Source organism: Trachurus trachurus (genome assembly GCF_905171665.1).
Source record: "Trachurus trachurus genome assembly, chromosome: 20".
Classification (NCBI taxonomy): Eukaryota; Metazoa; Chordata; class Actinopteri; order Carangiformes; family Carangidae; genus Trachurus; species Trachurus trachurus.
The window spans coordinates 16,308,583-16,334,239 of NC_139911.1; the positions used below are offsets into that span (position 1 = coordinate 16,308,583).

At 40.9% G+C, this 25,657-nt stretch overlaps 1 protein-coding gene across 1 annotated transcript in view; it reads left to right on the top strand.

Moving 5' to 3' along the window:
- Window positions 1-1,862: 1,862 nt before the first annotated feature.
- Window positions 1,863-25,657, top strand: part of LOC311003644 (vasoactive intestinal polypeptide receptor 2-like) — a 36,922-nt gene continuing 13,127 nt past the window's right edge. The window contains exons 1-4 of the mRNA XM_083995435.1: window positions 1,863-2,400; window positions 10,439-10,538; window positions 11,960-12,067; window positions 17,748-17,845. Of these exons, the coding sequence (XP_083851561.1) occupies window positions 2,344-2,400; window positions 10,439-10,538; window positions 11,960-12,067; window positions 17,748-17,845 (363 nt within the window). The 5' untranslated portion in view covers window positions 1,863-2,343. The remainder of the gene's footprint in view (window positions 2,401-10,438; window positions 10,539-11,959; window positions 12,068-17,747; window positions 17,846-25,657) is intronic.

The window sequence follows — 25,657 nt, forward strand, 5'->3', positions numbered from 1 at the left end:
AACAGATGTAAAACTGTCTTTAAACTCCAAACTCTGAAGGTGTAAATACAAACCAGTTTCCTTCTTTTCTCTCCTTTTCCCTCCTTTTTCCTTATCTCTCTCTCTGTTTCTATCTCTCCTCCATCTGATCTGAACTGTGCAGTTAAAGCTTCAGCTCAGTTATTTATGGATCCGGAGCCGTAACTGACTGAATGATGTGTGGGGTCAGACGACGGAGGAGAGCGTCTTCTTTCTTTCTTTCTTTCTCATCCTTCATCCTTTAATCTTCTCCAGATACCGGCTAATAAACTGTATCCAGATGTTTGTGGTTTATTTCAGTCGGTAAACAGAGACACAGCCTGGCACAAAAGATAAAAACTAAAGAAGCCCACAGTTTAGAAAAACACACAAGTTTGTTGATCAGCGCTGAAACTGCAGCTCACGAACAGTTATTCTGTCTTGATGACAAAAATCTTCATCTTGATGATGATGATGGTCTGCAGAGGAAGATCTTGAATGTTTTCTGGACCTTTTCACCTTAAAGCCTGTAAAGTTCCTCTAGTTAAAGTATCTGTGGTTTTATTTGGATGTTAAAATGATTCATGGTCAATTCCAAATACATGCAACTTTATTTACACCTCATTAAGACTCAGTTCTTATTATCAACTGAGCTGCAGCTGAATATATATTAGACATATTTTCCTTTTTGTGTTTTATTTGAAGGGTTGATCAATATCACTCAATCACATGATCAGGGACTAAAGGAGAATTCTAACATGTTTAATCAATTAAATGATATATTGATATGTATTTGTTGAGATAAATGACATTTGTAAGTGGGTCAGTGAGGATTAGAGTGTCAGTGGGAGGGGGCTTCATGTCAGACACCTGCTTTAAAGGTCAGAGTTGTTGATATAATCGAAGACAAGTGGCGGTCAGTGACCATTGACATATTATCAAATTTTTTTCTATAAATGGATTTAAAAGCTGATTTCAAACTTTTTATTATTTTGCCCAGGCGGTTATAAAAACTTTTTTTTTTCTATCTAAAGGTGTATCTCAGTAAATTAGAATATCAATATCAAGTTCATTTATTTCAGTAGTTCAATTCAACTCATCACATACTATATAAACACTGTTGCCCATAAAGTTGGAATAATTTTGTTTTCAGACACATTCCTCTTTTTATTCCTACAATTAAGGTTTATTGTGTTTTTTCACAGTGATATGTTTGGAAGAGATTGATCTTAAAGTTTTTAGAAGATATGCACTTAATCACATTGTCACAATCATTTAATGAAAAGAGGAAAACAATATTTTATTGCAACTTCATGGGCAACAGTGTAGATTCACACATACACTGAAATATTTCATTTCTCTATTTCTTTTAATAGTAGTGATTATGGCTTACATTTAATAAAAACACAAACACCTGCAGCGGTTTCCTGAGCCTTTAAATGGTACTGTAGTAACTGCATGTAGAAGACTGCTGACCTCCATCATATTCTCATTTACTGAGATTCACCTTATGTCTTTATTTTACATTCAAATATACAGAACTAGAACTGAAGCATAAACTTGATAGAAAACTTTCCAAAAATGTCAAATACTGTATATCAAAATGACAGTGGCACATTAAGAAGCATGGAGTCTGTTGTGTTCCCACCTCATGTGATCATGCAGATCACATTTGTTCATTCTCACAAGTTAAATAAAGTTCGTTTCATTTTGACCTGTGACCCCTGGTAGTTTTTAAAGGCGGAGGTTGTGAGCGCGGCCACTAGAGGTCACTGCTTCATTTCACTACCACACCTCAGCTCAGCTCAGCAGGATCCCAGTCAACTCCCGCAGGTCCTGGAGAGGAGAGAGCGCGCGCACGCCTGAGTCCGAGGTGTCCTCCTCCTGAGGGACACGTGGAACGAGCGCGCGCATTGATTTGACAGGGAGTGAAGCAGGACCAGGACCAGGACCACCACCGGCTCACCGCGGCTCTTCCTGCTGACCCCCCACTCAGCTTCGGACCGTCCGGAACCAGACACACACACACACACACACACACACCGCGCGCTGAGCTCGTGTGGTTGCGTTTGCTCCAGATGTGAGTTCAGCTCAGTTTTCTGTTTCTGAGTCAAGAGTCAAAGAGAGAGACGTCTCGTCCTCAGTGTGAGACGCTGAGTGAGTTCTGACTGGAGTGAATCCGTGCGTAAAGACACGCGCCAAAACGGACCTCTTTTTTTTTTCTTTTTACGCACGAGCATTTCCCCACTTCACGCACTCGCAGCAGCGCCTGAACGCACGTGCTTCCTGCTGAGGATGAGCAGTCCGTTCAGGTGGGTCTGACCCTCCACTGGATGAGATGCCACCATGTCCTCCACACACCGGCTCCTTCTGCTCCTGCTCGGGTTCAGCGGCTTCCACACGGTCAGTGCCTCGTCTCCTCCACCAGCTGTTTGACTGCTGCGTGTTCTTTTAAAATAAAGTGTAAAAAGAAAGTGTGAAGGTGTTTGAATAACTTTTAAAGTGTTCTTTCAGTTTCACTCTGCTTGTTTATCTCATGTTTTTATGGTTTAATCTGGCCACAATATTCCAAACAGCCCCACAGGAACCATATGCTGCTTGATTTATGTTTATTCTAGTGAATATTCCTCCTGGGACATTTATATTTATGCTTTTTTAAATTTATTTCATTTCAATCTTGCTGATGGATTGTTTGATGATCACATATCTGAATTTCCAACCTGCTGCTTCCAGGGACTCAGAGTGAAGCAGCTCAAACAGCAGCAGCATCTTCACATTGTGGGTGATTTTGTGCTGCTGCTTCCTCTTGTTTTTGTCCAACCGTGTGAAAACGTTAATTATAGATTCACTTTCTTGCTCCTGCTGCTGGTTAATTTTTAATATTCACACATTAAGCTGGGGCTCTATATATAGACCCCCTCAGCCTGGGCCGTCACCTAGTTTATATAAATTATTATCATCTCTTAGAAAAGCTGGAGTGGGGTTTTTGATCGCAACAGCAGATAAATGAAGAGGGTGATTTACTCCAGAGTCTGAGTCCAGGTGACGTCAGTGCTGCAAGAATGTTCTGAATAAAGAGCAGAAGTGGCTCCGCTCAGACGTTTCTCTGAGGGAAAAGTCCCTGATGCAGCTTGTAAGAAGTTCTGATCCATCGAGGCCGGATTCTGGTGCCAAAGCTTCATCTGAACTGAAACGTCTTCATTGGAAAATTTGCTTTTTTCCACTGGTTTCCTGTTGATAGTTTCAGTTCTGCATTTTTTTTTCTCACAGTCTCTGTGTGTGTGTGTAACTTACACTAAAGGTTAATGACTTCTGCTTCCTCTATTGATCTGACTGGAGACCAGAGTCCTGCTGTGTGTGTGTTAATATCAGGAAGCTGCAGAGACAGGGACAGTTACACGGCTCAGGTTTGACTGTACACGACTGTGGAAAAACAAACAAGAGTATTGAGACAGAAGCATCAGAGCTGCATGTGTGACGCCTCAGTGAGTGTGTGATGCTGCGATGAACTGAACCGGTTTCATCGTCCACACTGACTGGAGTCGGCCGCGCAGCTAACTGTTGAACCTGAGCATGAAAATCCTCCTGCTGCCGTCTGACAACATGTCAACAAACCAGCTGCTCTGTGAGGAGGAGGAGGAGGAGGAGGAGGAGGAGGAGGAGGAGGAAGAGGAGGAGGAGGGTCAGTCTGAAGCTTCACCTCATCTGTCTGTGTGTGTGTGGACTTGTATTTGCTGAAATTGTGGAAATGCTGCAGCTCATTTCTGCTCTTTGCAGCCTTACTGTAATCATGAGTTCATCTGATAAGACAGAGCAGCTCTGTCCTAGATATGACACTGATTTTTATCAACTCATCTCAATTAACATGTTCTCATCCTGTTGAGTGAAATCTAATATACTATACAGTATACAGTACAGTACTGTGCAGAAATGCTTTCCAAAATAATGCCATGAACAGTCTTTATTCATTGATTAACTTCATCCAAAGTTCAGCAGCAGTGTTTCAGGGTACTTGAGTGGCAGGTTGGTCATCCCCTAACCCTTCTGTGGATTGAGGCTGTCTCAGTGTCTTCTGTCTCTTCATGTGAAGTGATCCCTGTGGGGGGGCTCTACCATCTGTTGCAGGACTCAGTGTTCTTGTGAATTAAAATAGTTATTTTTAATACTGGCTGTAATTTTTGGGTCGTTGTCATGCTGCAGAATAAATATGGGGCCAATCAGAGGGTTCTCAGATGGTATCGGATAAAGTATAAGAATCTACACATCTGAAGTGCCTCAAACTTTTGGACAGTGCTGTATATGTTACTTTTGCAAATGAGCTGTATATGAGAATGTGAAGCTGTTTTTCCACCTGAGGAAAACTCCTTGTTTTTTTTAAGGCGAGACACTACAGACACTACTGTTGTTTTATGCACTGTTCAATTTTGAGATATTGGGCTATTTTTCTTCCTTAAAATGTATTCTTTCAGGAAGGTTGAAAGAAATGGTAGAAAATCCACATTGAGGTGGTTATTTTACTTCATTTTGTCTCTTTCATCAGTAGATTTCTCCTAAATTCACCAAAAGTTAGCAGGTACTGTGACATACTGCTGTGCCTGTTGTCTGACCAATGTCATGTCAGGTGTCATTGTAAAGTTCTCTCTCTCCTGAACAATGATGTAGGCTCCAGAAATGGTCATTTCCTCTGTATCGGCAACCAATCGCAAAAGTATGATTTACATTAACAATCTATGGAATTTAACAGTACAAGTCTTTGTTTTCTCAAAATGAGTTTTTCCTCAGACTCTTGAGCTAGAAATCTCCACTTCAGCAGCACTTAGAGACACCAAACCTTCCAGTTTGATCCCTTTCTATATTCTGAAGGTTTTTACAGAGGGGATTGTTGATATATCATTCACAGCCTGATTTATACAACATTTTATTCCTAAAAACATGGCAAAATTAGATTTTTTTTTAGGGCTGGTGACAGTATTTTTTTTTTTTTTAATTTTATTACGTGTGATAAAAAGAGATTTTCCTCTGTAAAAACTTCTGACTCTAATACGTCAATAAAATAAAACAAGAATTTTGAAAGGGGCTTTATCCATTGTTCAGATTTTGGCTCTGGAAATGTATGCAAACTAGGACATATTTCATTAGATATTACCTCATTTGCATATTTAAACATAAAACTTGACAAAACTTGTAATACAAAAAATAATTGCCTTATGTAAGTGATACACTTGGGAAGTTTCATGGTGATATCTGTTATATATAACAAGTTAAATATTTACATTATTTGCCTGTAGTGTCCCCCCTTAAATCACCTCTGGCCAGATGTGCTCTTTGTTTCAGTGCTCTCTTCAGACTCTGGTTTTGTGATCTGCAGGTATACTGTAGTAAGATTCATCACTAAAACATGTCCAATGTTTATTGATAAGTGACATGAAGACTAAACAAACCAGAATAGATCTGCTGTTTGTTTTCTCAGTGAATCCATCAGCTGCTCCCTCCATAAAATGTCACAACAAACAAACAACATCCCCCATAATTCCCAATGTCACGTCTTTAAAAAATAATTTTCTGTGCAAATCAAAAGCTCTTGGGCTTCAGTTTCAGATCCGAATTTATTTGTTTTGCTTTGAGTGAAATTAATTTAAAGACACTTCCCTGTCCTGAAGTACAACAATAATCCAATAATTGACATGCATGAAACATAAATGCAGGATGATGCTGCCACAGAAAGGAAGTGATGGAGTCAAGCTCTAGAGCTGGGCCAGTGTGATCCGAGTGCAGGTCAGACCAGGTCCAGGATTACAAACTGCAAAAGAAAAAAAAGAGAAAAAAGATCGATGTTTAGTTTAGTTGAGAACATTTTATCCTCTACCTCATAATGGATCTGTGTGTTTCTCTGTGTGTTTGTGTGTGTTGGAGCTTATTAGATGTCAGAGATTATGTTGTTTGGTGGTGGATTAAATGAGGTCAAATGGTTTATCCTTTGCCCTTTGCTGCTTTCTGTTTATAGTCTCTTGTTTTGAGAAGCAGAAAATGGAAACAGGAAAGATGTGAACTGGAATCAGAGGCTGAAATTTGCAGCGCCCCCGTGAGGAGCAGCTGTTTACCTACTGACGCTGAGGGAAAATGAAAAGTTATTGTTTCATGTCAGTCTGAGCCAAGTTGTTTGCTGTGAAATGAAAATCCACTTTTGTCATCATCTCAGCCAAATGTCAGCGCAGGCTTCATTACAGTCGGCACGAAACCAAACACACGGCGAGTTTACATTTATAGTTCCAACCCAAACGTCTTTGTCCAAAAACACAGCAGGATGAAATATTCATCAGATGTTCAGGAAACAGCTCCTGTAGCTAAAGTGTGATGGAGCCAAACAACTGCAGAACACTTCTGTTTTATTTAATGAATGAGTCGCCCACAGACAAAAGATGAATCTGTTTCCTGTTTTAAAACTTCACCTTTTATGAAAGAAGCAGATTAAGTTGTTTCTGTTTTGTTTGCTCTCAGTTCATATTAAAGCTTCCTGTTGTGGCTTTCCTTCGTGGTGTCAAAGCCACGTGAGAGGCATAAAGGCAGGGTTTCGTGCAAGAATGAACGACGAGATGCATCCGTTTCAAAAACAAAAGTTTATTTGAAGAAAAATCAATTTACATCCATAACAATAGAAAAACTATGTGCTCCCTATCACTGCTCTAACGTCCAACTGAGGCTGTCGGTGACGTAATATCCCTCAAACTCTGCCCTATACTGTAGATACACAACACATAGATCAAAAATACTAACTATGAAATAATGAAATTCAATCTAAATCTCAATCTCTTTCTACATCTATAAATTATTGCTCCTACACTTCCTATGTTGTTGTCTCCAGCCTGCACATGAATGCACAATTTAAAAAAAAAATCTGCTAATCAGGATTGTTTTTTTATTTAAAAAAAAAAAATGAAGACAGTCTTCACTCAGATGTCATCCTTTGCAGCTCAGCTGAGTTTTTCAGCCTCTTTTAACTTGTTGTTTTGTTTTTGAATTGTTTGGTTTGAGTTTCATCAGTTTCATCAAGTTTCCAGCAGCTGTAAAAAAAAAAAAAGAAAAAAGAAAAAAAGAATCCACTGTCCACTTCCTGCTCTGCAACAAACAGCAAACAGACTCACTTAGCACTCAGAAGCACTGAGGAGCCAGTTGTTTCCCTCTGGAGCTGGTGGAGGCCAAACACAGAGCTAAAAGAGCAGGAACAGTGGACTCTATGCAAAAAAAGGAAATCTTTATTCGTATTATAGCACATAACTGAAAACCATTAATTGAGACCAAGTAGACCAGTAGAAAATATGTACATGTAAACAAGTAAAATGTGATTGTATAACATAATCAATCAGATGACAGATTAGACGTTAATAATCAAGTTACATTTTGCTCACAAACTCATCCTCAAAACTTTCAATTTGTGAACAACTGACCAGAAACTCAGTAACTGCTGGTTTCAGTATAGCAGCCATCAGTCTAAAACTGTAAAGATACTGGGAGATGGATTGTATTTTATTTCTCTCTTATAGTCAACAGTCGCCATGAAAACACGAAAACCAGCAAAGAACTGATCCTGATAGAACCTGATTTATATTTCTGAACATATTAAATCACAACGGTGCTGCTGTCCCACCTCACCACATGTGGATTAATCTGTAATAGAACAGTGACCGGTGTTTAACAGTGAGTCTTTATAGATCTGTGAGGTGTGTGTGATGGGTTGTTTTGGCTTTGGTCTTATTGTGGGACAGAAACACATTTAGCTGTGTCTGTCTGTCAAGTGTCCAGCCTCTGCAAGGTGTGAAGTTGTTGTTTACTTTGAGAAACTTTAAGAGAGTCAGCTGAAGACAGAAGCGAGGTGATGTTTGATTTCTCGACGTGGTGATGGAGCGTTTGGCTGAAAACGACGGCTCAGTGTCGGGACGAGCAGCAGGAAGTGAGGAAAGCTTGAAGTGTGTGTGTGTGTGTGTGTGTGTGTGTGTGTGAGAGAGAGAGAGAGAGAGAGTGAGGGATATAAACACACTGACAGGTCTGAAATGCTGCTGAGCGCCGCAGTATATCTCAATGTAAACAGACCTCCCAGCACACACACACACACACACACACACACACACACACACACACACACACACACACACACACACACACACACACACACACACACACACACACACACACACACACACACACACACACACACACACACACTCTCAGTACAGTATATCAATGAAGTCAAGTTGACACATGGGACTCGTTCTGTTTGAGTGTGTTCCTTTTTGTGTAGATTGTTCGTGCTGCCCTTTGTGTACACTCTGTTTGAGTGTGTGTCCTTGGTTACCGTCAGCTGTACCAGGGCACACGTATGCACCGGCGCTGGTCCGCCGCTGGGAAACTTATCATTTATCAGACAGCAGCGCAAAAAAGTTTGGTGGACACGTGCGGTGCTCAGTGGAGGAGGCGGCACAGTCGACTTTAATGAGCCCAGGATAATGAAATAGATGAAGCACAGCTATAAATACCTGCTCCAACAGAAGATCGTTATTCTTCTTCCTTTGCCTTTTTTCATGCAGAGTTGAGCCAGTTGAGGCTCAGTGTCGGCTCAAGTCTGGCTGTGCTCCGGCTGCTGAGTACAGGCTGACTGGATCTGCAGTTAAAGGGAATCTTAGGAGGAGGTTCGTTACCTTTAATTGTCGGTGCAAGCTATTTTTAGAACGGCAGAGCAGAGCCGCGAGCTGCTCAAAGCTACGCTAATGGGATTTCTTGGCTTCCCTCATCAAACTCATGAAATACACAATCCAACAACTCCAAAACGCTCTGGTGGACAAGTTGTGACCTGCACATTCACCACGCTATGAGATAATAACAGAACGTTATGAGACAGAGTTGTTGTCGAGGTAAATTCATGCAAAACCGCTGATGTGCGTTTCCGTCGGGGGCAGTTTTTCGGCAGCAGTCTCTGCATTTGCCTCGAAAACAACTCCATAGTTCATATAGATTTGTGCAGAATCATATTTTCTCCTGTCTTTCCAGATGTGTAACTGTAAACAGGAATTAATTTATCACTCTTTTAATAACACACCCTCTTTTTCCACTACTCAGAGTTATTGTCACTCTATGGGTTCACATAATGATAATGATAATGGTATAATGTGATGTGATATGATGTAGATATGAAGGCAGGGCTGCACCATGAATCACAGTGTCATTCAAAATGTCTGTATGGTGAAGTTCAATATCCAAATCACAGGAGCTGCAGGTGTTTAGTGACTCAAGATTGTTGTGTGTTGTCAGCACCATAAGTGTTGTGTTGCTACAGAGACTCCCTGGACAACTAATCATAAACTCCACTGTTTATTTGTATAAGATGTAACATGGAAATTCAGTTGGAGATGATCAGTCACAGTATTGTAATCATAATAGGCAAGGCAAGGCATCTTTATTTATATAGCGCACCTTATACTGTACCAAGGCAACTCAATGTGCTTTACATAAAGACAAAACATTTAAAGAGAACAGCATTAAAAAAAGAATAAAAAAGTTCTGCTGGTAGTTTGTTCCAGTTGTGTGCAGCATCACAGCTAAATGCTGCTTCACCATGTCTAGTTTGAACTCTGTGCTCCACTATCTGACCTGAGTCAGTAGATCTCAGAGCTCTACTGGGTTTATACTCTACTAACATGTCATTCATGTGTTCAGGACCTAAACCATTCAGTGATTTGTAGACCAGTAAAGACGTGAGAACCTGGGTGATCTGATCCGATAATAAGATGCTTATTATATATTGTGTTGCCCTTATTGGAGGTTATGAACTGAGTAATGATCCAGTTAAAGATATGAATTATTGACAATAAAATAAAAATCTAATCAAGATTATAGTGATAGTGTTTATAGAAAGGAGAAATAGTACAGCTTGTGGCTCTTAACAAATTAAACATTTGTCCTCCAAATTAATTTGAATTTATTTCTTTTAATTAGAAATACAAACTCATGTATCATGTGTATCATGTTCACACTTTCATGTTGGACTTTTCTCAGGATGCTGCTACGACTGCACAAATATAAGCTCTCAGTATTAATATAAACACACAAGAACAAACTTTCCTCTCATAATAACGACTCCAATTGCATAATCAGTCCAACAGTGATAAGTCAGGCTGCACTGTAGAAACTAAGGAGTTGTGTGGTACTAAACCCTGGACCCTGTTTAACTGCTCAGGCTTTTCTTTGTGTTTCCAGGCGACTTATCTCACACTGTCAGACTGAGGAAAAATGAACTTTAGTCCAGAAATTCAGAGGTTGTATGTTAATCAAACAGCGGAGAGTCGGGCCGAGACTCGGAGAAACCAGACGCTGAACTTTTGACTGACGCAGGAGGTTTGTTCACGTTGGAGATAATATTCATAATATTTATTTCCTCTGGTTCCGACAGGTTGATGGAAAGTTTCCCAACTGCAAGTTCCAGTGGGAGATCCAGAGAGCAGAGAGAGAGTGTCGCACACAGCTGCAGCAGAACACGCCCCCCAGCACAGGTACACACACACACACACACACACACACACACACACACACACACACACACACACACACACACACACACACACACACACACACACACACACACACACACACACACACACACACACACACACACACACACAGACAAATTCATCATGAAAACTTTAACAATGTTGGCATGTGCAGTAACAAAAATGCCAAAAACACAGATGTGTGTGTGTGTGTGTGTTGACTGAGGTCAGCTATGTGAGGAGGGTGTGTCTGGACGCTGTTTCAACCTGTGTTGTAACACACTCACAATCAATCATTTATTTACCTTTCGGGCCAAGTGCTCCATATTCACGAGGAGTACAGGAAATGTACACACACACTTACACTCTTGTACACTCATACACACACACAGAAACACGTACATGTCAATAGACAGGCGTGAGAAAGAACCCATAGTCTACAGGCTGTAAACTACACAGATAACAAAGGCTTTTAATGATCACTGTGGTGAAACACAGCACAGCCTCTTAGGAAAAACAGAGCTGCTGTGTGTGTGTGTGTGTGTGTGTGCGTGTGTGTGTCATAGTGTAAACACTAGGGCTGGGACGATATGCTTTTCCCATGATTCGATTCTTCTACGATTTTTTGGATGTCGATTTTGATTTTAAATCATCTACGATATTGCAGATTTTCTCTTTTCTAACACCAGTGAAACAGTTGAATGATTATGATTGTCTACAGACTATTCCAGGAACCATATTTCCCCCCAAAAATACACATCACATGTAAGTCCGTTTTTAAGATTTATTCAGCAGCAATACTGTATGTTTACTCTCTTTTCAAAAGCCTGGACTGCATAAAAGAGGCAAAAATAAAAGAGTATAGAAAAAACAGGCTTCTGAAACCTCCTGACCAAATGAGATATAGACTGAGGTAAACTGCTACATTTTAACATTTATCTGCACACAAAGACTGTAGGAGCCTATACATTTGACAAACAAAGAACTTGAATTACTAGTCTGGCTTTGTTAAACTGGATTTGGAAAGTGAACTTAAACCCTTTTCAAAACCTCTGTATGTAAAAAAGGCAAACAAATGCACATTGCACAAAAAATAAAAAAAATAAAAAAAATTCAAATAAAAAATCAATAATAAAAAAAAAAGATTTAAAAATCATCAAAAAAATATCGCGATACTTATGTGAATTGATTTTTTCCCCCACCCCTAGTAAACACCAGTGTAGTGGTCCTCATGGGGCCCAAAGCCCTAATGAAGCTCAACATCATGTCTAGTTATGGTCTCAGATTGTGTTCAACTGCCCACAGAGAGGGGAAGTCAGTGTAACGTCCCAACATGAATAACTGTGCCCTGTGTGTGTGTGTGTGTGTGTGTGTGTGTGTGTGTGTGTGTGTGTGTGTGTGTGTGTGTGTGTGTGTGTGTGCAGGATGTCATGGTGAATGGAGCCACGTGTCCTGTTGGCAGAACGCAGTGGTTGGCGAGGTGAAAACCCTCCCCTGCCCCTCCCCCATTCTGAAGCTTTTTGGAAAAAATGGTGAGCTTTAACTCTCTCTCACACACAAACACACACATTCACACGCACACACATTCACACATCTGGAATTGTGTCACCCATCAGGTAAGATACAGTGTGATGTTGAATGGCTGACAGACAGAGTCACAGACCAGCAGGGCGTCCCAACACTGTGGATTAATCCATTGGTCTGAAGAACTGAGGGGTGATATTGTGTCTAATTATTTGATGAAATTTGATTTTTGAAACTTTAATATTGAGGAGTGAACACATGATTGACTGGTGGTGAACTAAATCAGACTCTATGGCTCCTCAAAAAACTGAACACACTCATCCTGCAGGCAGCAGATAGGAAAGCTTTCTACAGGAACTGTGTTAAAGTGCTGAACAAGAGAGGAGTGAGTGGCAGAGCGCCCTCTGACTGGGGGGAGTGGGTTTTATATAAACCTCCCCCTCAGAAAACGCACGGCCAACCTCCAGTGTTTCATGCTTTTAGCGAGTGTACAAGACTCACTGAGCTCTTCACTCTTTTGACGAATGTTGTCCAGAAAAAGTAAGCTAGAGAACGGAGCGGGTCAGGAGCCTCAGTCTGGCGCTGCAGTGTGAAGTGCAGACTGAGGCTGGAGTTCAGGTTTTATAAGATGATCCACGATTTGGACAGTTTTAAAAATATTTGGTGTCATGACAACAGTTTTTGCACTGTTGTTAACGATGAGCTGCAATTTGCACATATTTTCTCTGAGTAGCCTTATGGTTCATTTATCACTTTTATTTATGTAAATTAGCACTGTCTTTTGGTCACTGCAGCACTTTAGCAAACGGAAACGTAGCCTACCTAATATGTAAATAAAGTGTGTTCTTCTTCTTCTGTTTTAATTCTGTGAGGAAACTGTGTTGAAGTGATGTGTGGATGCTCCTGCTTAGTGGTATCCTGCTGGATGCTACAGTAGGTGGTTACTATGGTGTTTATGATGGTTGCTATGGGTTTTCTAATGTGTGCCAGTCTATTTTTCAGACTGCGAAGCAATCAATTAAAAAAAAATTACATACATAAATTCATTGATAGATCTTGGATTAAAGGGATAGTTCACCCAAAATTCAAATTTCATTGCTGGGAGAAGTTTCAGAGTCCTCCGTGCCTTCTCTGAGTTACAGCAGGGCTCCGTGCAGCACTGCATGTCCATATGACGGTAGCGAACGGGGCTCACTTTTCTTCGTCCAAAAAGACACATCAAAAAACATCCAAATACCTCCATACTGCTCGTCTGTAATGTCCCTCTTGTATTGAAGCCCCAACATTAGAAATTGTTCCAAAAAAAATTAAATAGTCTATATTTTAAGCTTGTTTGTAGCGGAAGCTCCCAGTGTCTCAGTTCAGTGTCAGTGCAAGACACTGGCAGAGCAGTGACAGTTACAGACGAGCACTATGGAGGTATTTGAATGTTTTTTGGTGTGACTTTTTGGACGAAGAAAAGTGAGCTCCGTTCGCCACCGTCATATGGCAGTGCAGTGCTGCACGGACCCCCCCTGTAACTCCAAAAATGCACGGATGACTCTGAAACTTAGTTGACATGAGGGTGAATAGAAAATTAGTGAAATTTGAATTTTGGGTGAATTATCCCTTTAAATAGTTTAAAACCAAAACAAAAGTAATAGTTTAGAAACAGAGGTGGATCAGTGATCAGTGATCTGCTCTGAAGCTGATGTGATGACAGTGTGACTTTTAGTGTCTGGTGTCCACTTCCTGTGTATTTGTTTTTCAGTCCAGACTGAAGCGCAGTGATAACGACCAGCGATGGTTCGTCCTGGACTGAACCAGCTGAGTGTGTGTCTGCGCTCGTGTCCGCTTCCTTCTCCCCGCCGCTTCCTCTCACAGTTAATTCCACAAAACTCTCGTCTTTCAGTCGACTCGTTTTGCTTCATCCATCACGTTGATTACTTCTTGTCGCTCTGCCTTTGATCCTCTCCGTCCTCTGTCGTCGGTGCACGCTGCAGCCCGCCAACTCTTTCATCCCCCCACCTCCTTCCCTTTCCTGCTCTGACCCTGCTGCCATCTTAACCTTCCTCACTGTCGCTCTGTGCATCACTCACTTTCTCTCCTAGTTCCTGTCTTCAATTCTGATTTCATCTCTCTCCCTTCACTTATTACATTTCAGTCGTAATCAACAGTTTCCTAGAAGAGATCTCTGAAATGTTTTTATCAAGACAGAATTTCTTGGAATTGACAAGAACAAAGATAAAAACTTGGCTCAACAAGTGGTTTGGTGGTGATGCAACAGCTGAAAAGTGTCTGTGTGAGGTTTAGTTTGAGAAATCACTGTAAACAAACCCTGAGATCGTCTTGTAAATGTAAAATGTTGCGGTGCGAGGTGCATTTGTGCCAATTTGGCCAGAAAATAGAGCAACAGGATGTTGAAATGTGCTGAGTGAGTTTTGTCCTTTTTAATTTGAATTGAGCTCAGCACATCACTGGTCTACACAGTGAGGGAGAACAGATGAATAATCAAACATCTTGATACAGAAGAAGATGGATTTACACTCTACGTTAAAGGTGCTGTGTGTCATTTTCTCATCACAACCACCGTGTTTAACAGCCACACGACATCAAACCTTCAAGTTCATACATTTGTATTTCCTACAATTTGATTTACACACAAAATACAAACAAAACGTGGAAAACACATGTAGTGCCTGGCAGTTTTCTTCATCTTCTGTCTTTTTAATGGCTTGTTGTTGTATTTCTTGTGGCGTTATTATCACCACCTGTTGATTGTGAAATAAACCATTAGTAGGAATGAGCTGTGTGTGTACTGTCTGACACACACAGAGCACAGACAGACTCACAATAAAACCACAGTGTTTACATTGACATGACTCAGTTTGAGTGTACAGGCCACAGGCATAAACCTGTAACACAAGCTTAGCTCATAATATCCCAAGAATGACACAGAGAATAACAATATACAACATGAGACTAAAAAAAGAATGAAAAAGAGAAATCAAGTTGTTTTATTTTCTAAAGAGAAATAATGGTGATTACTTTTTTATCTCATTGTCTCATTCATTTCTCCTCGTTTGACCACATTCTAAAAACTAAACTAAACTAAACTAAACCAGCTTCAGGTGCAAAAGCTGTGAATGTGCTCATCTCATCTTCTCTCTCTCTGCCCCCCTCCCTCACCTTCCCTCCATCTGTGTTTGATCTCTCCTCCGTCACCACCCTCTCCATCCCTCCATCGCTGTGTTTTGATCTCTCCTCTGTCTGCCTCTTCCTGTTAATGAGTCAAATTATTCACGGGGCGGCTGACAGCATCTGGGCCGGCCGACTTTCTCGCCTGTTTCTCCGTCAGCGGCAGCATCTGTCGGCAGCTGGTTCATCTACTCACTGCCCCCACCCCCCGGTTAACAGATGAGCCGTGTAATCGGCACAACATTGGAAGTCACTGACTGAGACTGTGACTATTAAACATCCTGTCTCTCCTGTCCGTCAACACGTCGGCCTCTGAATGTGGACGACTGATAACCCATGAGTTGTTTGGATGTAGAAAGCTAAATTATCAGCATGTAAAGTAACAGTTTAAATCGTAACAACACTTTAAGTTAATGTCATAAAAGTTAAGTGAATCGTGGTATGAATTCAAAATTTTAATCTGTGATTTATTACAAATTGTTTTGCTGACTGCATCAAATAAATCTAACAGACACTCTGCTTATAGAGGGAAGTTAACTTTTAATTTATTTACTGATAAACTTGTTAAAAACAGAAACACCATCTGTAAGAAGGACTGGGGATGTTTGTTTTTTATTATTATAAAATGTGTTATGTTTTTACCAACTAGACAAATTCAAGGTCTACATATCAAATTTACATCTATCTACTCATTACAAACACAATTTAAAGATGATTACACATAATAAATCACTTCATTCAGATGCAGCCCCCGACCCCAACCCTGGGGACGGGTGCAACATATTAAAATACATAAAATTTCATGAAACAGTGTTTGATTTGTGCCTTAATACGCACAGGATTCAGGATTCATAATACATAGTCACAACTTAAACCCATAAGATCATTTTTTAAATGTAATTATATTTATTAAAGAACAGTGAATTGTGTTTTTCTTGATGCATCTGGTGCTGCTGCTTCTCAGGTCCTGACAAAACTTTGCAATTACAGCATGACCACATAACCCCAGTTATTACACTGGCTTCCTGTCACTCAGAGAAATCACTCAAAATTTCCACAAATTACACAACGTGACATTCAGCATGCAACATCACATTATATATATGAAACGAACGTCTAAATTTTAATTTTTTTTTTTTTTTTTACTGTATCTTTGCATCTCTTGTCTGCACCTCTGCTGTTGTTATGTATTGTAAACCTAGAGAGATTGATTTGACCTTTATACTTTTTATCCTTATTTATTTATATATAATCTGTAGCCTTATGTAGGCTTACGTATATTTTAGTGTTCGGTAAAGTACTGTGAATTGCCCTTGTGAATGAACTGTGCTGTACAAATAAAGCTGCCTTGTCTGCATGGCCACACTGACCTTGACACATGATAACTACGTCATTGACTGTAAAAGTCAACAAAGCAATGATTCAAACTAATAATGATTAATTTAAACAAAGGCAATACGTGACAGAAATACAGAATATAGGGCTCTAGTACAAGTCAATGATAAACAGACTCAATAAATGTAGCAGGAGATGTTGGATGTGTCGTCTGGCCTCCTAACTGAGCCTGTGTGCAGTATGAGTAACATCATTCTTGTTTCTGGTTGGACATACAATAATATATGACCTCTTACAGCCGTCTCTCATTCAGTAGATTGATACAAAAAAAACAAAAAACATATACTGTATATTGCTGCATCCCGAGACACCAATCGCATTAAAACTTTATTTAAATGTATTGACACACTGAAGACAGGCACTTTCTTTCTTCACAACAGACACAATGAAGAACAAACAAAGAAATGTGGATGTGACCTTCAGTGTCAGCTGTAGTTCAGGTCGTTGGATGCTCAGTTCATTTGAAAAGACAGTCATCCGGCCAGCAGCCTCATTAACACACTGTGGACTGTGGAGGACAACAACATCAAGTGTATTTACAGTGAGGCCGCGTAGAAACACAATCTGCTGCCAACATGCAGTCAACATGGCCGACCCTCTCCAGGCGTCTTCCGCTGTATTTACACTGAGATTCCCACGTAGTAGTGTCAGCACCATCTTCCCATGAAGTGACCCAATGACACCAACCACATCTCATATTGTTCTACAGTGGACCGGTCACCTCCTAATTTATTCTGTATCAAACACAAATGTGTTCACTCTGCTGGGAAAAACCACAGACGCTGAAATCACTGAAAACCAGCCTATAAAATACCCATGAAGATGTTATGTTATGTAATTGTGAATTGTACAGTTCCAAACTAGATCCAAACATTGTTTAAAGGTTATAGCTACAACGTATTCATCAAAATGATTAACTTTTCTAAAAAATAATATACAGTGTGTGTGTATATACTGTACTGTATATACAGAGAAAGGAACAAGTGAATGATCATGTTGTTGTCTCAATATTTGACTAATAATCAAATCAAAGGACTTTTTTTTTTTTTACTTAAAAACTAATTAATCAAAGTTTTCAGATCTGAAAATGACAAACCACATGTGTGTGTGTCTCAGGAAACCTGAGCAGGAACTGTACAGAGGGAGGCTGGTCGGAAGTCTACCCCGTCATCACCACCGCCTGTTGGTCCAACAACACAGGAGAACCCCATGAGGTGAGTCCACCTGCACAGAAACCTCTCTCCAGCTCCACTTTGGAGCGGCTGTGTGTTTGCTATCTGGTCTGACCTCTTTATGCTCAGTTTCACATTCTCTGTGCCGCTGATTGCAGATCAGACCTCAAGTGATATCAGCCACAAAACCTTTCAAACAAGTTTTATCACAAGTGGTGAAAAGTATGAGAAGCAGAACTGACACATAGCAACATGTACACTGAGTCTAAACACTCACACATGCAGGCTAACATTCATATACATAATACACCATACAGTACATATAAACCAGTGTTTTTCAACCTTGGGGTCGGGACCCCACATGGGGTCGCCTGGAATGTCTAGTAATTGATAAAAAAAAAATACTGATACACACAATCTTAAACCACTGTTTTCTATAATTTCACTTTCTCAAATATAAATCCAGTTCAAATAAAATGCAGAAAAATATCTGAGCTGACGCATCTTGATTGACAACTGTGATTACATGACTGCACGTGATCAGGGGTCGCCAGAAATTTGTGATGTCAAAATGGGGTCACGAGTCATATTCAGTGTGTCTGTGTGAGCTCACTTGGAGGGCACCACACTTCAATGAGATGCTGCAACTACAATGTGGGTTAAGCCTACCACACACATCAAGATAATCTGGCTGATTTTGCCCCGATTTTCCCCCTTCCGACCACGGACGAAAATCTGCCGATTATCTTAGGCTCTTAAGATTATCTTATGAGATTCTCCTGTGGTGTGTGGTGTGTTACGAGTCAAATTCTCCCGACAATCGGCTCGTAAACGTATGGATCAAAAGTCGGCTTGTGTGTGGGGGAACCCGACGATTCCGAGTCACCGAATCCGTAGAATTTGACGTGAAATTAAATGTAACCAATAAAGAAGCGAGCTGACTGCAGCACACGTAGCATAACAAACCAGTGTGGCTAACGGCACCATGGCTACCACCAACAAAGTACGTCAGATCACGTTTGATCACGCGAGATTTCTGGCATGGGGGAGGAGATTTAGTGTGTCATCAGACAAATCTTTATGTGTGTGGTGTACTGTATTTGGAATATCGGAGCACACCACACACAACACGATCAAAACTGTTCAAAGATTTTTTATCTTCATGTGTGGGGTCTCACAGATACAAAATCGGTTGAGATTTATAAAATCTTGTGTAGGCTACCAGGCTTCACCTACCTTTGTTGCCGTGGTTACTCTCATAATGATCATGGCTTGTTTAGCTTTAAGAAAATGTTACATTTTGGTTGAAATTAGTACTTCTTTGACATTACATAGTCTTTGTTGCCATGGCTACTGTTCTGCGCTGTCATACTAACCCTGCGTCCTCCTGACATGGACTTTGCCTCTCTTTAAACTGTGTCCCTTCACCTCCACCTCATAACTGCTGCACCCACGGACTGTGGAGTGGACCATAACAACCCGCAGTGGGCTCGTTTAATAGGCCTACAGGACAGACTCAAAAGAATAAGAAATGCTGTGATGCACAACCTCAATTTTTCTTTTATTTTTTTCTTCTTGTGTTGAAATGTGACAGTTTTATCTGACAATCACTCAAATAAACAATCCTGAGACATGAAACTATGAGATTAAAAACCACTCTATGATCACAGATGATCCCACAGATATAGAAGCTGTAACAGTGTTAACCACTAACAGCTCGCACACTTTATCTTATCTAAAGGTGCATACCGGAATTTCCAGTGCAGTGCTCATAGCTGAACTAAATTCAGGTCATTTGTTACTGGAAATTTTATTGCTCAATTTCTAGAGCTTTTGTTTTGGTCATATCACATAATCAGAAAAATGAAACATCGAAACTGAACTTTGAGAACTCTTTTTTTGTTGCTCGTGTGTGGTCAACAACCACATGATCAGATGAGCCGCTGTGCATTGGATAAAACGTGAACTAAATTCATTAAAAGAAGATAAAACTGCATTTACCAACGTACCAGATGACTATCCATCGATACAGCGGTACCAGATGACCGGTTTTTATGAAATCCAAGCTAAAATGTTTCCATGAAAGTGCATGCAACAGTGTTGGAGCTCATTAGAAAACAATGAGCTGTAGAATAAAGCTGAAAATGTTAAAGAAACAGAGCTGCTGACTTTAGACCTTTAAAGAGTGAGATGATGATGATGAGTTTTAGTAGGGAACTCTCCCTTTGTGTCACTGTCCCTCTACTGCAGCTCGGCATAGAAACACTGAGAGGAAATTTTGTGCTAAATCATCTGTAGAGTTTGGCTTCATCACTTAACACTGGAAACACAGTAGGAATTTTAATGGCTGTAACCAACAGGGGGAAAGATGACAGACTGTAAAGAACAAGGCCACTGCTCGTTTGTGCAGCAGCTTATTACGACCAAGAAAACTCTCAGTAGACTTTAGCTCCAGTCTGTCTCCTTAGTTTGTACTGATTTAAATCTGTAGGTTTTATTGAGGGTGTAAAAATGCAGCAGGGAAGCAGGACCGGCTCCGGCTGAAGACGAGCAGAGGACAAAATAGGAAAACAAAAGAATCTGTAGAGATCATTCAAAGATGTGCAGAAAAAAAAAGTTCAACAAAAGCAACACAGTAATCTCTCTCACTGAGTCCACCACTTTGTTGTTCGGCTTTTAGGTTAATTAACAAACCTACATAATGAACATCTGTCTCAGCAGTTCCTGCTGCACATCCTCTCACTGACCTGGTTTCAAATGGGTTAGAAGATCAGCAGCCTTTGTTTCAGCGCCTGCACACTGAGGTGGAGAAAAGGCTGATCCCGTGTCAGCTCAGCAGGTTCAGCATCTCTGTCTGTGTTTATCTGTTGGAGGGCGACACAGATAAACACAGAGGAAGGCCAGGGTCAGGCCACCGTGAAACCTGACGGGTCCCTCATCGGCTCCTCGCTCTGTTTGTGTGTGTAGATGATGTGTGTGTTTCTCTGCACACAGACAGATGGGTGAGCAGGTTGGTGCGTGTTTGTGAATGACAAAGTGTAATAGAAGCTGAAGGAGCCTGGTGTGTGTGAGCTGCTATCACTTTTATAACATCTAATATGTAGCACACTGGTCCACACTGTTACTCTGGAACCCCCTCATCCCTAGGTGTTGTTCTGCACCAAGTCCATTAAATTTGTCCAGAAACTGTCCCCATGTAGAAGAACTGCATCCGACAAACATCTTTTTATCACAACACACACCATGTTATCTAGTCTCTGATGTATCTAGCAATCTGAAAAGCACATAGAGAAGATACTAAAAGAGAGAGAGAGAATACTTTAAAAGTACACACAACCCTCCCAAGACCAACATTGACATGATGTGCACTGCAACAGACAAACAAAAAATATGCAAAACTAAACCTTTAAAGGAGCATTATCGCAAATACAGCAGCATAAAATAAGCTGAAATATGCAAAAGATGGGTCGGGGGGAGCCATAACTAAATTTACAAAAAAAATCGCCAACAGTATAGTGTCCGTGGGGCAAATGCAGCATTTGTCTTTGTTATGATCCAAGCAAATGCACTTGGAACTCGCAAATCCGACCCCCGAACCGGACAAATATGCAACGTAGCAGTGTTAGGCTGCTTACAGTCACTGAATCGCTGGTAGAACACTTTTTCTCCACGTCCCTGTGTCTTTCTTCAGCTGTCCTCTCAGCGTTATTAAGGAGGAGGACGTTTCAGTTGCTGTTGTTGTCGTTGTTGTGGTTGTGAGCGACGTAGAGCTGCCGCTTCCACTAGCGAGTTTTCTTTTTCCCGCGATTGCACGTTCATTCAGCCTGGTGAGGGAGGAGGAGGGGGGAGAGGGGAGGAGGAGGAGGGGGGGGGGGGACTAAACGAGGCTGCTCTCGCTCTCTCTCTGACAGCTGCCCACTTGTTTATATCTGATAAGCTCCGCCTGGCTCCATCTAGTGGCCGAATTAAGGATTTGGATTTGCGATAATACTCCTTTAACATTATGAGGATGACAATAATAAATTATGAAATGGTTTTATCGCAGTACTCTCCAGAATACAAATACAAACAAATAAAATTAGAAGTAGAAGTAAAAAAACTATTTTTTGCAAATTAATTAGACTCGGATAGGAAAAGCACACAAAACTTGCAACTCAGGTTACTTCCTGTTTATATAGAGTCATATGAACAATCTGTGTTTGCCCGTGATTATTGCGTGAAGTCTTAGAGTTAAATCTTTTGTGTGTGTTCACACTGCCTGTGACCTTCGACCTTTAACCACCAAAATATAATCAGATCATTCCTAAGTCCAAATGAATGTTGTTGTTGAATTTAAAGAAGTTCTGTTTATGTGTCACTGAGATATTATGTCAACACGAGTGTGGCAACTTGAAATGTTACATTAAACAAAGGCCACAGCTGAGACCAATTCATTAATCAGGGACTCTGATATCTCTGCTGTTAATCTGCTGCTGACTCCTGTCTCCCATACATTTATATTGTGTTTGTCAAACACAACTCCCGTGCCTCCAAAGAACCGGTTTGCTTTTCCACTGGCAAGGAGCCAAGTCAGAGCCACGTCATTATGTCAGTGTTAATCATAAGTACATAACTGTATACGTCTCTGCTTACTCGGTTACGTTCAAAAGCACAACATCGAGCAAGCCTATTTTGCGATCTAGACTGTTAGGCCTACTGGCTACCCGTCTTCATTGTTATCGCAGCAAATGGCCACTAGCCGTTGTTAGCCACGGCCTGTAGCTCGGCCACTCAGCTTTGACTGTGCTTGCATTGATTACATAGCACAGGGTTTCCGCGGGTCATTAAAAAGCATTAAAAGTCATTAAATATATTTTGCTGAAATTAAGGCCTTAAATGGCATTAAAAGGAATTAAATTCGATTCTCAAAGGCATTAAAAAATTGATTTAAAAAATTGATTGATTCATACAGTGAGATTTTGATATCAGGCATGAGAATCACTAACCTTTCGGCGAAATTCGCCGTTTTGAAACCAAAATAGATGACCTACGTGAATCGTGCAGATCCGATGAGAAAATATTTTTTTTGGGGGGGGGGTCAAGTGACAAGTGATCGGGATTTGGATATAGATTACAAGAGCCTTGAATTGAGAAGAGAAAAAAAGTAGAAGAAGAGGAAAACACCCACAAGCGCGAGAGCACCTGATTGGGTTGTGGTTGTGAATTGTACTGTGCAGTCCAGAGCGGCGGCAGCGGTGACGCCGCTGCGTGAAGTCGCCACATTGTAATTTGAGCCGTTACAGCGCGACCTGTCCATGTGCCTGCGTTTGTGTGTGTGACTGTGCACCAGCGCGCTAGAGAGAGACGGGCCACCACAGACTCGTTAATTAATGCAAGTTGGTTGACAAGTTTCGTTTTTACCACCACTAGCATGCATGCACACGTCTCTCTCTCTCTCTGTGAGTGAGTGACTGAGTGAGTGAACACAGCGAAGGAGCGCTATGCGGAGATGAATTAAAGCAGAAGTGAGTGATATATTTGTGTTAATATAAGTCTTAAATAGTTATATCTTCCGACAGCAATCACTTACATAGAGTGTTTGGACTGAAACACGGGTCTCTCAGTCCCTCTGCTCTGCTCTGAGCCGAGGAGAAAACATTTATCGTATCCTACAGTTTTTATCCAATGAGGAGAGAGAACGGCATGCAGGGCTGTGTGTGCAGCCAAGGAACGCCGTGAATGTGGCGACGTAGGGACGAGGACTGTTATGGTGCGTTCAAGGAAACTCGTATTTTTCCGACCGTGAAGTGGTACCAGTTCGATCTGGTACAAGTTCACCGGTCGGAAGTTACGAGTGGCCGTTATAGTGACTTTCACCGGTAAAACAGGTCGGAAAAACACGAGTGGGTTGCCTGGAACGCTACAAAGTCGTAAGTTGTGACTTGAAGCTGTAATTTACGATTTCAAAAGCCTGCCTGGAACGCAGCATTAGCGAAAACGACCGGATCACTCACTCACTTCTTCAACGATATTGCGTTGATGAAAAAAAAAAAAGCAGAGTCAATTTGTGGCTTGGTCTTGATTCTGTGGCGCTGCACCACATTGGTCTACGTATGGGAAACAATAGGTGTGTGTTTGAGTAAAATGAACGTTTGTGTTTCATTCTATAAACTACTGATAACAATTTCCCCCCAAAATTACAACTGGTCAAAATAACAAAAAAAGATGCAGTGTTTTCAGACCTCAAATAATGCAAAGAGAACAAGTTGATATTCATTTTTAAACAGACCACTAATGTTTTAATTTAGGAAGAGTTCAGATTAATATAGATGGAAATTTCAATTTTGATCCTGCAGCAGCAGGAATTGATTATTTACTGATGCATAATAGTTCTAAGATTTTCTATTAAAGTAAAGTCAATAATGACATTTTTTGTGTTCTCTTTGTATTTGGAAAAGTATCAAAAAACATGTTGGTACCAATACCAGTACCAACATGTTGGTATCGTGACAACACTAATAACGTTATATAGCATAATGTCATATCATACACTCATACTGTCTTGTACTTCTTCTTGAATTTCTTCTCAAAATGCATCAGATTAATGCTTTCAAATATGAAATATTCAAATTTTTCTTCCGGGGGAGCATGCCCCCGGACCCCCCCAGAGGGGTCGTATCCTTCTCACCTTTTTCACCCATGACCTGTTTTCATGTCTGTGATATCATTACATCCCTATAGAGCACAAAGGGCAGAAAAATAGGGAGATTATACAGTTAATCTACAGTAAAATTAAACTTAAATGTACGCACACGTATAGTATTTGCAGTCACGGGCATTAAAAATGTTTGAAATGGCATTAAAAAGGGCATTAAAAAGCATTAAATTAGATTTGCTGGTACCTGCAGAAACCCTGTAGCAGTTAAACAAACGTAATAAGATATTGATAACATCAGTGTATATCTTTGCGCTGGTCCTGGGTAACCCCGCCCCCAGGAGTTGGTGCTTGTCTGGAACCAGTTTAGAGAGCCAGGAGCCGGTGCTTAAATGTTAACCCGATTCTTTTATTGGAAGCCCAAGAACAAACCGGAGAAGTCTTCAGTTCATAGTTACATGATATCTCAAAACATACATCAAGTTATGTGCATTCAAGTATAAAAACAGAGTACATAATATATAGCCAATTGTAACACTTAGGCGGTCGAAAAGCAAAGTACCGGTGCTAAGTCGGGCTCTGGCCCCGAACCAGCACTGGAACCAGCTCGGTGGAAAAAAGGTCTGATTATCTCTGTCTGTACAATCTGTGACTGCTGATCTCCAGATTCCCATGTTGACAGAGATCACACCCACACCAGGGTACAGGTTCAAGAATAACTCACATTCAACCTTCTGTGCTCCTCACTCCTCTATCCCCTCAACAACTGTCTGTCTCTTGACTTTGTTTACTGCGTCTCCTGGCAGTCTTCCAGAGACAGAGACATGCCAAGTAACCTGGAGACCTTCCTTCTTCCTTTTTATTAACACAAAACCACAAAATCTATCTGAGATAAAACTGCTGCGATAGTAAACATCAGTGAGGTTGTTCAGCTGCACAGTGACAGTGTGTTCGGGGAGCTGCTCGGTGTCTGCTGTGTGGACCTGTGGCGAGACACCGGCTTAGACCTGCAGCTCCTGCAGCAGACGTGTGGAGTTCAGCTCTGGGTCTCTGCGCTCGCTGCCCTCTAATCCTCCTCCGTCTGTTCCCAGATCTGCCTCCTCACAGGACGGACGAGAACTGGAGGAAATGTTTTCTTCTTCCTCTCTTCAGATAAACTCTTTAGAGGCTTATGAAGCAGAATGACACAGCTGAGTATCTGACCCCTGCGAGTGATGCAG